Raw genomic sequence first — 14,221 nt, forward strand, 5'->3', positions numbered from 1 at the left:
CATTTATTTTTTGTTGAGGCTTTCCTTTTAGATGCTGTGGGTTTGTTTTCCTTTTCTGTGTTTCTGTCTTGAATGCTTTAGTTTTTCATATTACATTTACTGGGATTTTTCTCTATTATTTGTTCATTCTTCAAGTCTTAACTTGAATTAAAAAACTTTGTGTTAAGACTGGGTTCTGCACATTTCTGGAGGGACATGATGGATGCATTGTTTGGTTCTGGTTTGTATTCTCTGTACTATTGTTGTTTTCTGCAAGCATAAATAAAACTGTGTTCTTCAAAGATCCTAAGAGTGATTAAAGTCAGGGAGCTGAACCCTTTCAGAACTGCACTGAAAAGGGAAATCTGATTACTGTCTTCCTAGCTATTTTTCAAATTCCACATCCCAGTTTTGTCTATGTGGGTGACAAAATACAGTCTTCCCTCAGCTCTCTCTGCCTCAATTACCCAGCTTTAGACTGTTTATGAGTTTAATTAGATATTCTTGCTAAGGTCAGTGAAAAGGCTACTGCTCCTTTTCCAGCTGCTTCAGTGGGTTATAAATAGAAACCTATTTCATTTTATCACAGCATAAACACAAATACTCAGCAGTAATTTTCTTCTTGTTTCCTGTTTGCAGTTTTAAAAATCATTATCCTTTTCTTCCCTTTATAGTTTTCTTGGGTTATGGTATTGAAAATGACTAAAGGTCCCATAAAGATGAATGACTTGGTCTTGTTCTCAGAATGTCGAACTAAGTAAAATCTTTGCTTAATGAGTTATTTGCTCATTTTAAAATACTGTGTCTACTCTCCCCACTTCCCTTCCAACAAAAAAGTCATGTTCCTTGTTTCTCCCACCATGCTGGTTCTTAGAAAGGAATAACTTCCCTTCTTCTTTTTGTATATATCCTAGGAGAGAGGTTATTCTAGTAGATAGTTTAGACTGTCACTGTGTTTAGAACTATTCCTACTTAAATTTTGCCATAATAAACCATTTTTAAAATTTCTCATATGAAATAAGGTCCGTTTGCAAATTAATAGGAAAATGAATATCTATGGAAGACAACTTTATTCTTGTCTATTATGAGAAATAATTATTAATAATCAATAACTTAGGGGGAGATTCAGAGCTCTCTCCCCTCTTCTAAAGTCCTTTAAAAGTTCAGTTCTTAAGGGACATTACTGTTAATGAGATTGCATTAACTTTTCTTAATCAGTCAGATCCCACCCAACCTTACAAAAATTTAATCTAAGGTAAGTCATAGTATTCTTCTCAGGCTTGGGTTGAATAAACATTTTTTGAATTGATAGCTTAGAGCTATGAGTGATTTGGTATAAAGATATTTTCCTTGTCCAAAAGATACTTAGCCCTTTATTTTAGTATAGCCCACCTCCAATCACATTAACCAATGAGTTGCATTCATGATTATCTTTGGTCTAATCTATCTTTGACCAAAATGACCATCTTTTATTAATAACCTACTGGCATTATTAATGAAATGCCTAAATTACCCAGAAAGTATGTCTTTTGAACTTTTTTAAATATCACAAATTCTATAAGAAATATAACCACGATTTTTCTCAGTCTCCTTGTTTTTGAAATTTTCCCTCCTTCATTTCCACATGTATTTTCAATGTGATACATATTAATCTAGGTTGCAAATAGGGCTTATGTTTTTTTAATTGCACCTTTTCATATAAGAAAGAAAGAGTCAACGAATTGAATGTTGTCTTGCAGATCTTGACTTTATTTCTCTTACAATTTCCATTGTCTTAACATTATATGAAACAAACAAGATACCCGTGATTCAACAGTACATAAATATGTTTAGATATGATAAAACATGGAAAAGGGAAAAAAGTTTCTATTTCAAATGTTTAAAATCCTTTATAGCCTCTTTTCCATCAACATATACAATCCCATTTCAGGAAACTGGGAAAGGGTGACAATGTTAATTTCTACTGTTCCTTGCTAGGATAAAATAGTGAGTTAATCAACTAGCATTTATTAATAATCTACTCCATAGTTAGAAACTATGCTAAGCTCTGGGGCTATAAAGAAAGGCAAAAAACAGTCCCTGTCATAGAGGAATTCAGAGTCCGATGAGGAGAAAGCATGCAAGCAATTATGTACAAACAAGAAACAGACACATATATAGATGGTAAATGTCTGCATGTACACATAATACACACATATAATGTGTATACATATTATACGTGTGTGTGTGTGTGTGTGTGTGTGAGAGAGAGAGAGAGAGAGAGAGAGACTGGGAATTATCTCAAAGGGGAGGTAAAAGTTTCTTGTAGAAGGTAAAACTTTAGCTGAATCTTGAAAGAAACCGAGGAAACTAGAAAGTGGAGATATAAAGGATAAATATTCTAGGCATGGGGGCCTATGAAAAAGCTGAGTCTGGAAATATGGAATTAAAGTCATTGGATCACAGAGTACATGGAGATGAGTAAGATATAAGAAGAGTAGAAAGGCCTTTCTTTAAAGGCCAGATTATGAAGGGCTTTAAAAACCAAACAGAGGATTTTATATTTTTATTTGATACTGGAGTAGTAGGAAGCCACTGGAGTTTATTGAATAGAAGGGGTGTGTGGTCTGTGTGTGTGTGTGTGTGTGTGTGTGTGCGCGCGCAAGTGTGTGCATGTGTAAAACAATATCAACTCTGCATTTTAGGAAAATCAATTTGACAACTGAGTGGAGGATGGATTAGAGTAGGAAGAGACTTTTGGCAAGCAGACCAACTAGCAGGTGATGAAGGCCTGAACAAAAGTGGTGACAGTATCATAGGATGGAAAGGGACATATTATAGAGGTGTTATGAAGATAGAAACTTGACAAAAGATTGGATATTGTTGGTAAAAAAGTAAAGAGATAAAAATACCACCTAGGTTGAGAGTCTGAATGCCTTGGGAGGATGATATTTTGCTTTACACTAATAAGGAACTTTGGAAGAAGGGAGGGTTTTGAGGAAAAGATGAGTTCAGTCTTGAACCAGTTGAAGTTTTCTATGGGATATCTAGTTTTCAATTGTTGAATTGTTGAAGTTGTAGATGAAAGAGAATACTGCTGGATAAGAAGACATGAGAATCGTCAGCACAGAAATGATAATTCTATCCTTGGGGGCTGATCAGATTGCCAAGTGAAACAGTTTAGAGGGAGAAAAGAAAAGGCCCCGGAACAGAGCCCATCTACATGATTGATAGTCTAAAGCTAGATAAAGATCCAGCAACGGAGACAAAGAAGGAATAGTTAGGCAGGAGGAGAATGAGGAAAGAATTCTGTCATGAAAACCCAGAAAGAATAATGTATCAAGAAGGAGAGGGTGATGGACAGTGCAGCTTCTCAAAGTCTGAAGAAAAGTGAAGAGAGATGAGGATTGATGGCCTTTTGGCCATTGCATCGGACAGGCAAAGAGACCATTAGTAACCTTGGAAAGAGAAGTTTTGGTTGAATTATTAATTGAAAAGTCAGACTTCAAAGAGTAAAGAAGAAGGTGGGAATAAAGGAAAGCAAAGGCATTAATTCTAGTTAGCTATCTCAAGGACATTATCCACAAAAGCAAGAAGAAATAGTTGTAATAATAATTACAAGGAAGAATGGATAAAGTGTAGATTTTTTGAAAATTAGATTCATACCTAAAGTTGACTTGGTTTCTTTTGGCATCAAGATGAAGGCAAGAGAGCCAGTTCAGTGATGATGACCCAGGGAAAATACTCCTATACCCAAATGATCTGTGGTATCAGAAATTGTGTCAACAATGGCAAAAGGCGAGTTTACAAAAATGTTCTGGCAGAAACCTAGTATTCTTTGATTTTCTCTTTTCTAGGGATGCAAGATAAGATGCAAATAGAAGAGAAAAGGCTAAGTAATAATAAAATAGGCTTTTGTGGGGCAAGGGGAGTCTTCTGGGATAGGCATAAAAACAGTCTGTTTCTTCTGGAGACTTTATAGAGTCGACCCATTTATGGTGAGGCAGATACTAAAAACCATGGATAAACTGAAATGCAGTTCTGACCATCTCTACTATTATTACTTCATCTTTCTCAGTCTTTAAGGGAGTGGTAGGCTTTGATTGTCTGATTATTGACAAAATGTGTCTTCTTAAATTGAGCCTTTAAGACAAGAAAAAAAAAAAGACATTATGAATAACAATAGTTTTCAAATGAGCAAGTATATTTTTTAGTTATTTCTCACCAAAGTTTGACCATACAAGCCATCACTATTTAGTTTAGACTCAGGATGCATCCCACAACATTAAATCTTTGAATTATGGATTAAATTAAAAGGAATGAACTCCACAGAACTAATGAAATTATTATTTTTAAGACTATTATTATAGAAATCTTAATATTTCAAAGGTTTTAGATGATAGGGCAATATAATAAAATTTTACTTATATGGAGGAAAGGGAGATAAAGAAAAGGAATAACATGGAAAATTTTGATTCAAAGAAAAGCTCCAAATATAATTATATTTTTCCTCTAAAGCTCTTAAATATATCAGAACAGATAAGAAATAATAAACCTGGCTTGCCATACTAAGCTGTATTTTTTTTTTCTCCCTCAACCTACTAGCAGAGAGATAATGATCATTAAGTAATGAAAAGACAACTAACTAAAGGAAAAAGTAGTAGTAAAAGACTTGAGTAATCTACCAAATGGAGAAACTGGGATTTAAACATAATTGATTGAAAAGTGAATTCTCTATGGATATATAGAAAAAAAACCTATAGCTTTGGGCTGCCTAGTTTCCTATGAGTCAAAAGGGGAAAAGTGGGGGAACTGTGGGAATTGGAACCATAAATGGTGGTAGAAACTGAGCGAACCATATTGACACCGTCTTGTGACTCAATTCTAGAGCTAGCTTAGTTCCCTTTTTATTCAATTATGGGTCAAGTCCCATATCTGTCTTATTCAGTTGTGGCAATTGTGAGAAAACCTTATTGCATTGTTTAAACCTAGCTTTGTATTTCTGGGAAGCTAGAGCACCTTTATTTGTTGCTTAGATGCCCTTAATTAAGGACCAGAAACCCAGTCAGATCCTTAGTTTGATTCAAGGAATTTTCTCAAAATTGTATCTCTCAAGCAAACTATACACCATATACAAACCATACTCCTTATATGAAAACTGGTCCCATACTGATGATCAGTCAGTTATTGTTTCCATGTTCCTCTGACTCCCAGAAATTTTGAGAGGAGAGGGACAATTCTTTTTCTGGTATCAGGGATTGTACCTGTTTGTTTTCTCCCTTCCAATTTAGAAAGTCCCTAATATTTCCTCCAGTTAGAAATCAGATTACTTAATATTGTATTGTTTCCTTTTAATTAATTGTTCTTATTTGATTGTTTTTAATGTATAAAAATCTGTCTCCCTCTGTATTCAGGGTTAACTGTTAAAGCTAAGGAAGATGACTAGTTCTGATTTATAAGGCAATTGGGATGAACAATAAATTGAAATTTTTGGAACTCAAATGTTTTGTTTCCTCATATGTTATCTTTAACCTATCACATTCTTAACTCTATTGCTTACAATCTATATGATCATGAGCAAATGATTTAGTTTCTCTGAGCTTCAGCTTCTTCCTTTGTACAATTAAAAATTTTGTTTAGATCACTATGTTACTAGATTGCTGATTTGCAGAAGAGGGCTGTGGGTTGTAGAGCTGGATCTAATTCCTTTCAGATGCCTTACCTTTTTGTAGGCATTGTGGAGATCAGCATGAGACCATAGTGAATAAAGTAACACAGATGCTGCTTTACTAGCTTTGTTGGAGACATAGCTGCAAAGGAGAAAAAGAAAAGAGAAAAATCTTATAAGAGAAATTAAAGATTTGCAATCTTTAAAAAAATGTATAAAAGTTAAAGGATTTGGCAAATGTATAGATGAAGCTCTCTGCTTCTTACTGCTCATCTTTATTTGAACTTCTACCTGTTAATTCTTACTTGCCACTATGACAAGAGGTATTTCTTTTTTATTTTATTATGATAGGTGCTGAAGTGGGTAGAGTACTGGACTTGCAGTCAGGGAGACCTAAGTTCAAATGTTACTTCAAATATCCAGTTTGTAGGCAGGTCACTTAACTTCTTTTTCATTTTCCTCATCTTGTAAAATAACTATGTCCCAGGATTGTTGTGAAGATCAAATAAGATAATATATCTAAATGTTTTGCAAACTTTAAATAAGTTTAAATGTTAGCTATTATTTCCCTCAGGACCAATATAGTACAATTCGATATCCAATAAATACGGGAAATTTCTGATCTATAAAAAGGTTTTGTTGTAAAAAATTTATATTTTCAGACATACATTTGGAGTGTAGAATATATTTTTCTATGGAAAAAAATGTAACAAATATCTAGGCTAGTCCACCAAAAAAAAAAAAAACAAATAAATAAACTATTTAATTTATTAGTATAAAATATCAGTGACAATGCGACTGTGATTTTGTATTCTCTTATTCTAGGTGTAGTTGCTTTTTCCTCCTTCAGAGAAGGTAAAGAGAAGAAATTGGATTATTTTTTGAGTTCTCAAGGTTGGGTGATATTTTGATACTAAACAGTACACTTCTTTCACTTAGAAAATAAATAAGTAACTATGAAGCATACTAATTAGTTGCATTTAACTAGTAATAAGCCTCACTTATTCAAATAGTTTCTATTAATGATGGCTTTCCCTCTAAGGGTCACACATCAGTATGCCTCAATTATTAAAATAACTTCACCTTATAGAGCTTTGTTCATATGTATGCCAGAAGCCATTTTTCTAACATGGAAATATCTGTACTTGTTGGCTTCCTGAATCCTTTGTATTCCCTGCTACAATCAGCTTTGTTCTGAATTGTTCAACCTGGGAACATTTCAAGCTGGGAAATAGAAAAATGGTCTTAAAAATCTTTGACAGCAGCACCAGCCCTGAAAAGTCAGGAGGATTTGAGTTCAAATCTGGCCTCAGACACTTACCACTTCCTAGCTGTGTGACCTTGGGCAAGTCACATAACTCCAATTGCTTCAGCAAAAAAAAGGAAAGGAAGAGAGGGGAGGAGAGGAGAGGAAAGGAAAGGAGAGGATGGGAGGAGAGGGGAGGGGAGAGAATGGGATGGTAAGGGAGGAGATAGGAGAGGATGGGAGGGAAGAGAAGAAGGGAGGAGAAACTTGGGCAGCAATGGTCAATTTTTTTAGAGTATGTAAACCATACTCGGGATTAGGAGTCAATGTCCCTATGAAGTTATCTGGATCTTAGCTGATCTCCTACTCCTTCCTCCTCAGTTACTTTTGTATGCATTTTGTGACCATTTCTATGGTCCTGTTAATATAAAAGATTTTGTTCTCATTTTGCACAATTTAATTTTAGGAGTCACAACTGTGAACCCAGGGGCAAACCAGCATATTTGCACACAACACTAGAATAAGACCTTAGAATTTTGATTCCAAAAGTTTTTTAAGGATAAAACATTTAGGGTAAAGGGCTAGATCCTATTCAATTATTTATGTTTGAAGCAGCTGAGTAATGCCCAAGTAGTAGAAAACCAGATCTGGAGTCAGGTAGGCCTGAGTTCAAATCCAGTCAGAGACACTTACTAGCTGTGTGACCCTGGGCAAAACACTTCTCTGTCTCATAAAGCATAGGAGATGCATTTGATATTCATTCCTTTCTTCTTCCTTGTCATCTAAAGGCCATTCTGAAAGATCTAGTCCATTATATGAAGGACACTACTCAAAGAACTTTGGAATGTTTGTGTGTGTGTGCATGTGTGTGTGCGTGTGTGTGTGTCTAAAACATATGGTTATTATTTACAAATATTTGAAAGACTTACTTGGAAGAAGAATTTTAATTGTTCATCTTCTAGAGGAAAGAAAAATATATAGAAGGCAGATTTCAGCTCCAAATAAGGAAAAAAATTAGTCAGAAAAATGGAATTAGATGCCTTAATCTACTTATTGAGGATTCTTAAAAGGATTCATTAACATGTTAGATTGGAACAGGTGACTTCTAAGGTCTCTTCCAACATAATAACTCACCTATCACCCATGCTGATAGCTATAATCTTCAGAAAGCCTCCAGTATTCAACAGATCTTGTGCGTTTTGCTGACAATTCTGGATTAAATTGTTCAAGGTGTAACAGGCAGAAGCTGTAGTCTCAATGAGCAGATCAGAATTTGGGACTGTGTCAGGAATTATGGAAACTAAATCAGGTAAGGTTTCCCTAGCTGTGAGATAAAACAAAATATGTGGTTAAAACATTTCTCTCAAAAATCTAAGCTCAAATTGGAGTTTACATAGTAATAAAACATATACTTATAGTTCCGACCTTTCCATTATAGGCTCTTACAAAACTGTATTTATTTGTACTTGTTTATATTTCTTGTAATTATTCATTTTCATTTATGTCTCCTCCTTTTCTCCAGCCAGATCATATGTACATTCACAGCTGAAATTCTATTTGTTAGTTTTCTTAAAAAAAACAACTAATATATAATATATAATATTCTTTACACCACAGACATTTGATAAATATTGCTGAATGACTAGAGTAAAACTATCATGTCTTATATTAGAGGACTGAAGGACTTTTTTCTTTGCCCCTTTTTGAGACTGATGAGATTATATAGTCAAAAATTTCCATAAATGAGCCAATTTCATCTTAGCTCTTAAAAAAAAAAAAAAAAAAAAACTTTTAAAAAAGTATTCATTAAAAATTTTTTTTTAACATTAAAATAATGCCAAATTCCCTTATTTTCTTCCCTCTCCCTCCATTAGAAGGCAACTAATATATTAATTATATATGTGAAGACATGCAAAACATATATCCATAATAGCCATGTTAGAAAAAAATTTTTAATATTAAAAAATGCACAACATGACAAATATGGAAATATGCTTAAAAGGATTGCACATATTTAACCTGATATCAGATTGCTTGCCTGTAAAGGAGTGAGGGAGAAAAATTTGGACCACAAAGTTTTACAAGACTAAATGTTGAAAACAATTTTTACATATGGTTGGAAAAATAAAATAATATTGAAGGAAAAAAAAAATAAAGAGAAAAAATAGGTTTCAATCTATACTTAAGAGTTCAGCAGTTCTTTCTCTGGCAGCATTTTTCATCATGAGCCCTTTGTAACTATCATGAATCCCTATATTGATCAAAATGGCTGATTCTTTCATAGTTGATGATCATTATAACATTACTGTAACTGTGTACAGTGATCTATTGTAAATGTCTGTATGTGTATATACAGAATAATATATATAATAATAAATGGTATTCTAAACAATCATATATCACAACCTATTTAGCCATTCTCTAACTGATGGGCAGCATTTTTTGAGTTCTTTGCCATCAAGTTGCTATAAATATATGTGTACATACAGATCTTTTTCCCTTTTTCTTTAGCCTTTAGGAGACTTGTAAAAGATTTTTGTGATTTACTGCATTGGTTATTAGCAAAATGTATTTCTCTCATTATCTCTTTTAGTTAGGTCTGCTCTATCTGAAATCATGATTACCAACTTTGCCTTTTTGGCTTACACAGGATTTGTGTATTTATTTATTTGTTAATATTGCTGCCTTTTGTTTCTATCAATTTTTCCTGCATTTCAAATTTATTAGTGTCTATCTCTTTTCCCCTAATTATTTAGTGAGATTCTCCACCATGGATTCAAATTTTAGATCTGCAATGAGAGACTCCTGAGAGTTCTAATGTCTGAACTATGTTCATATTTAATGAATTTTACTTCTTTTTCCAGCTTCTTGTTTTTATTATTTCTGGGAAGCCCAAAGGATGCTAACTTGCTTTAGGCACTACTTGGTTCACATTTCTTCAGATTGTAATATTTGGCAAAAGTGCTTGGATTTCACTATGAATTTTTCCCAATATTTCTGTTTCTACCTCTGTTGGTTTATCTACCTGTGTGCTGAGCTTTCACTAAGTCTTTCTTTCTTGACATCTTAGATGTCAGCCTTTTTCTTATATTCCCCTATCATTCATTCTCTGGGTCCTCCCCTTTTGCTTGTGACTAGATTTCTGAAGCTGGGCTATAAGATTATCTCAATTTCATCATATTGGAAGATATGAGGTTTCCCAACATGTCTCTTTTTCAGTAACATCTAGGGGAGAGCTGGTCTGAGCTGCTTTTTCCAGTCCTCCTTTTATCAGATTTGATAAAGCTGCCCATGCTGATATATTTCAAAACCTCTCTAATTCTTCTCTCTTCATGTGGCTAGGGAGAATCAGCAACTATAGATTTTTGCTGATTAGGTGGGGAGTTTGGTGAGTCTTCAGAGTGACTGAAGCTGTGAGAAATTCTTAGTGGAAACATCCAGTCATAGGGATTACTCTTTTGATCTTCTTCTTTCCTTCACAAGCCTGGGAAGAATAAATATCTTCTCATTTTTATGTAACATGGTGTGTTTAGTCAAGAGTCGAAGTAGCTAGCTGCTCCAATGTCCCCTGCCCTAGCCATGATTGAGTTAACTTGTTTACCCTGCCATAGGCATAAGGGCTGATGAAGAAAAGACATTAAATAAGATGTCTAGCTCTTACAGTTCTCCAGTGTTAATTTACAAGATTTTTTATTTGGCTGGGTTGGGGTCTTGGAGTTAGGGTCTGTCATCTTCTGTGTATTTAACTGTAAATTAAATAGTTTCAAAAGAAATTTGTAGACATAATGACTATACAAAACTTGGTCCAAAGTACTATGAGTAAGAGAAATGCAAATTAAAACCTCTGAAGTTTCACTTGGCTCCATGAAAATAGGCAAAATATGAGAATAGTCAATGTTTCAGTGGTTAGAGAAACATAAAGTGTATTCGTGGAGCTGTAAAATAGAATTTTAACTAGAAATTACATAAGAAAAGTTACTAAACAGATCCCATCAATATCTTCCTAAGAATTATGGTTCAAAAAGTCAAAGACAGAAACATAAGTCTAATATATGTCAAAGCATTCATAGTAGCACTTTCCGGCAGCAAAGAACTGGATATGGAATATATATGGAATTTGCTGATTCCATATCTGCTGATTCCCTGATGAGGAATAACTTAGAAAAACTTAAAGCATATAAATGTATTAGAATATTATTGTGCAATAAGAAATGATGGCTATGAGAAATTCAGGAAAACTTAAATTTTTTTTGGAACAGATATAGAGTCAAATTCAGTAGACCAAAGAAAACAATATACAGTATAGTTCAAAAGATTATCAAAAAATCTGAAAAACAATAAAAAACTATAGAAGTTTCTGAAGAAGCAATTACAAAACATATCTATTCCTATATAGCAGGGAGGAGAGGGTTTACATTGTTAGACGAGTTTTTTGTATTGGATGTTTTTTGTTACTACAAAGGATGATTTAGTCTTGAGGGTTGGTGGGCAATGACTGACATGAAGACTAATATTAAAATCAACATAGAAAGACATATGTCAGTGCCTTGAAAGATTAATTTGAAGAGTCTAACTAGAAGAAGTGATGATGAAGAAATTCTCTAACTCTGTTTGATTATGGATAACATGTTATTAATTATAATCTGGCCTTAGAATGCAAAGAGGGCCTTCTTGACAAAAATCAACTATGACCAAACTAAGACTAACCTAACTGTCTACATAGGAAAAACCATGTGAATGAAGAGTGGATTTTGCCCCAATTATGGCAGGCAGGCAAGAACAGGTTACTGAATTTGTCTATAAATGGAATGTATCCTAGACAGATATCACAGAACAATAATAAATTGAACCTAGATCTGAAAAGGAAGAATACATGGGGCTGGATTGCATTTGGAAAAACTGCATAATGATATCCATGATTTATCCATGATGCAAAACCTTACATTCCAAATTTTTCTCCTTTCTTCCTTCTCATCCTTCTTCGATAGACAGAAGTAATTCAATAAAATATGTGCAATTAAAAGCCATCTTTTTTTTTTTTTTTTCCTGAGGCAACTGGGGTTAAGTGATTTGCCTAGGATTAAACAGCTAGGAAGTGTTAAGTCTCTGAGACCAGATTTGAACTCAGGTCCTCCCTAAAAGACATCTTTTTAACAATATTAATTCTGTTATTGAAACTATGTAGCTATAAATTATGGAATATTGAAATCTCCTAAGAGTCACTATTTCAGACAACCCAAAGGACAATGGAAACTTCTTAAACAGTGTATGTGATAAAATCAAACTGGAATAAAGAATCAAGTGGCATGCAGAAAAAAAATCATTGAATAAAAATACATCACCAGTGATGAACTTGTCATTGAGAAATGGCATAAAAGGCAAGGATGAAGTCTGGTCGTACATTGAGAGTAAGGAATAATAGGTGTTGCTCAGTGTTGTTTTGATAACAATTATATGAAAGAACTAAAAGAAATATATGCAGTATAATGGGTGGATATTCAATGAAGGATTTTCAGAAAATATGAACATGAGATAATATGGCATAGGTAAATTGTTACTTGTATTATAAAGAGAATATCCAATATGAAGAAATTATATAGGTTCGCTAAAATTATGTAAGAGTACTGTCAAATTCATCCTTCTATGCCCACTTTAAAATAATAGTTGACATTTTAAAAAAGGATGTTTCATTTAAGTTCTAATGAATACCAATGATCTAAAATTCTAGGTGCAAAAAACATCATTTTAAATTATTCAATTAATACCTATTTTTATATTTCCTTTTCTTGCATTATTTCTACAACAATTGTGGGGTTGAATATACCAAATACAAGCATTTTAGAAAAAAATCACCTTGGATAGAAACTCACCAATTTCATTCTGCAGAAACAAGTTCCGAGACAAGTTCCTTAGCAATGAGACTGCAGTCTTTTTTACACTTAAATCACTCACATGTAGCATCTTTCTAACGTGTTGAAGGCCATTTTCCTTCTGGACAACAGTCTGGGCTACAGCAGATGGCATCTACATATATAAGATATAATATCAGTGTTCTGGGTAGCATTTAGTTTTAGGAAGACAAGACAATATCTAGATCTGTTTGATGACTTCAGATTGACTAAACTGTTTTAAAAACTGACTTTTTGTAAATAATTATCATGCAACTATTCAATCCACTTAAAAAAAAAACTCTTAAATATTTTTTTTAAAAACCCTAATTTTTTATCAGTTTAAATGTCAATTAGTTTAAAATCATTCACTCTGGAACAGATGCTGACCCTTTTAGAAAATGGTTATTGATACAGGTTGCGATAGTAATCATGGATACATTGGTTTGGTTGCTGTTTTGACAAAGAGCATTGGCATTTTAAAAGAGATAAAAAACATTTATGCCCCTTTAACAAAGAAAAACTGAAAATAGCCTTTATAGTTATTCAGTTGTTTCAGTCATGTTTAATTCCTCTTGACCCATTGAAAGTATTATTGGCAAAGAGTGGCTTGTCATTTTCTTCTCTACCTCACTTAAAAATAAGGAAACTGGGGGGCAGCTAGATGCTGCAGTGGATAGAGTGAGGGCCCTGAAGTCAGAGGACCTGAGTTCAAATTCGACCTTAGATACTTAATACTTCCTAACTGTGTGGCCCTGGGCAAATAACTTAAATCCAACTGCATCAGAAAAAAAAAAAATAAGGAAACTGAGGCAAAGTTAAGTGCTTTGCCCAGGGTCATACAACTAGTAACTGTCAAATGTCCTATCAGAACTCAGATCTGCCTGACTTCAGGTAGTGCCATCTAGCAGTAATCTTAGTATGTGTTGTGCTTCAAAATGGTATCAAGAAATAAGGATAGGAAACCATTATGGCAAAGGGATATCTCATAATTACTGGAAGTTATTTTTTGTATTAAAGGAATCTTCAATTCTTAAGAAAAGCTCTCTATTGTTCTCTAAGTATTAGTGCCCTTAAGACTATCTTTGATCATTGTGATTAGTATGTCCTCAGTTTGTCTTTTAATTTCCAGTATAAATGCTTCCACCATACACTGCTATGTGGCTACTGGTTCAGAGAGACACTGTTAATGACTGTAGCAGAATCTCCAGGTCTTCTGACTTTTTGTAGATCACAAAGTTGTAATCTGCTCCATTTTCTCTCTAGATATTTAGGTGCTTTTTCTCAGGAGAATGAAAAAATGTTTGTGTTTGGTAAGAATTTCTCTACTTCCAGCTGGATGCATTGTCCTTTCTAATATGGAAGGAAAGAAGACAAAGAAGAAAGCCCTCTAACCATCTTCCTAGGGTCTGGAATTCTCAGATCCAGAATTTATAATCCCAAGTTACCTTGCAGTTTTTT

General features: G+C 33.8%; 1 protein-coding gene across 1 annotated transcript in view; it reads right to left on the reverse strand.

Moving 5' to 3' along the window:
* Positions 1–2,626: 2,626 nt before the first annotated feature.
* Positions 2,627–14,221, reverse strand: part of PKP2 (plakophilin 2) — a 138,014-nt gene continuing 126,419 nt past the window's right edge. Inside the window, exons 10-13 of the mRNA XM_031938154.1 lie at positions 12,743–12,896; positions 8,007–8,196; positions 5,681–5,768; positions 2,627–4,101 (exon numbers count right to left, since the gene is read on the reverse strand). Coding sequence (XP_031794014.1) covers positions 4,033–4,101; positions 5,681–5,768; positions 8,007–8,196; positions 12,743–12,896 — 501 coding nt within the window. The 3' untranslated portion in view covers positions 2,627–4,032. The remainder of the gene's footprint in view (positions 4,102–5,680; positions 5,769–8,006; positions 8,197–12,742; positions 12,897–14,221) is intronic.

This window comes from Sarcophilus harrisii, chromosome 5 (genome assembly GCF_902635505.1).
Source record: "Sarcophilus harrisii chromosome 5, mSarHar1.11, whole genome shotgun sequence".
NCBI classification, from domain to species: domain Eukaryota; kingdom Metazoa; phylum Chordata; class Mammalia; order Dasyuromorphia; family Dasyuridae; genus Sarcophilus; species Sarcophilus harrisii.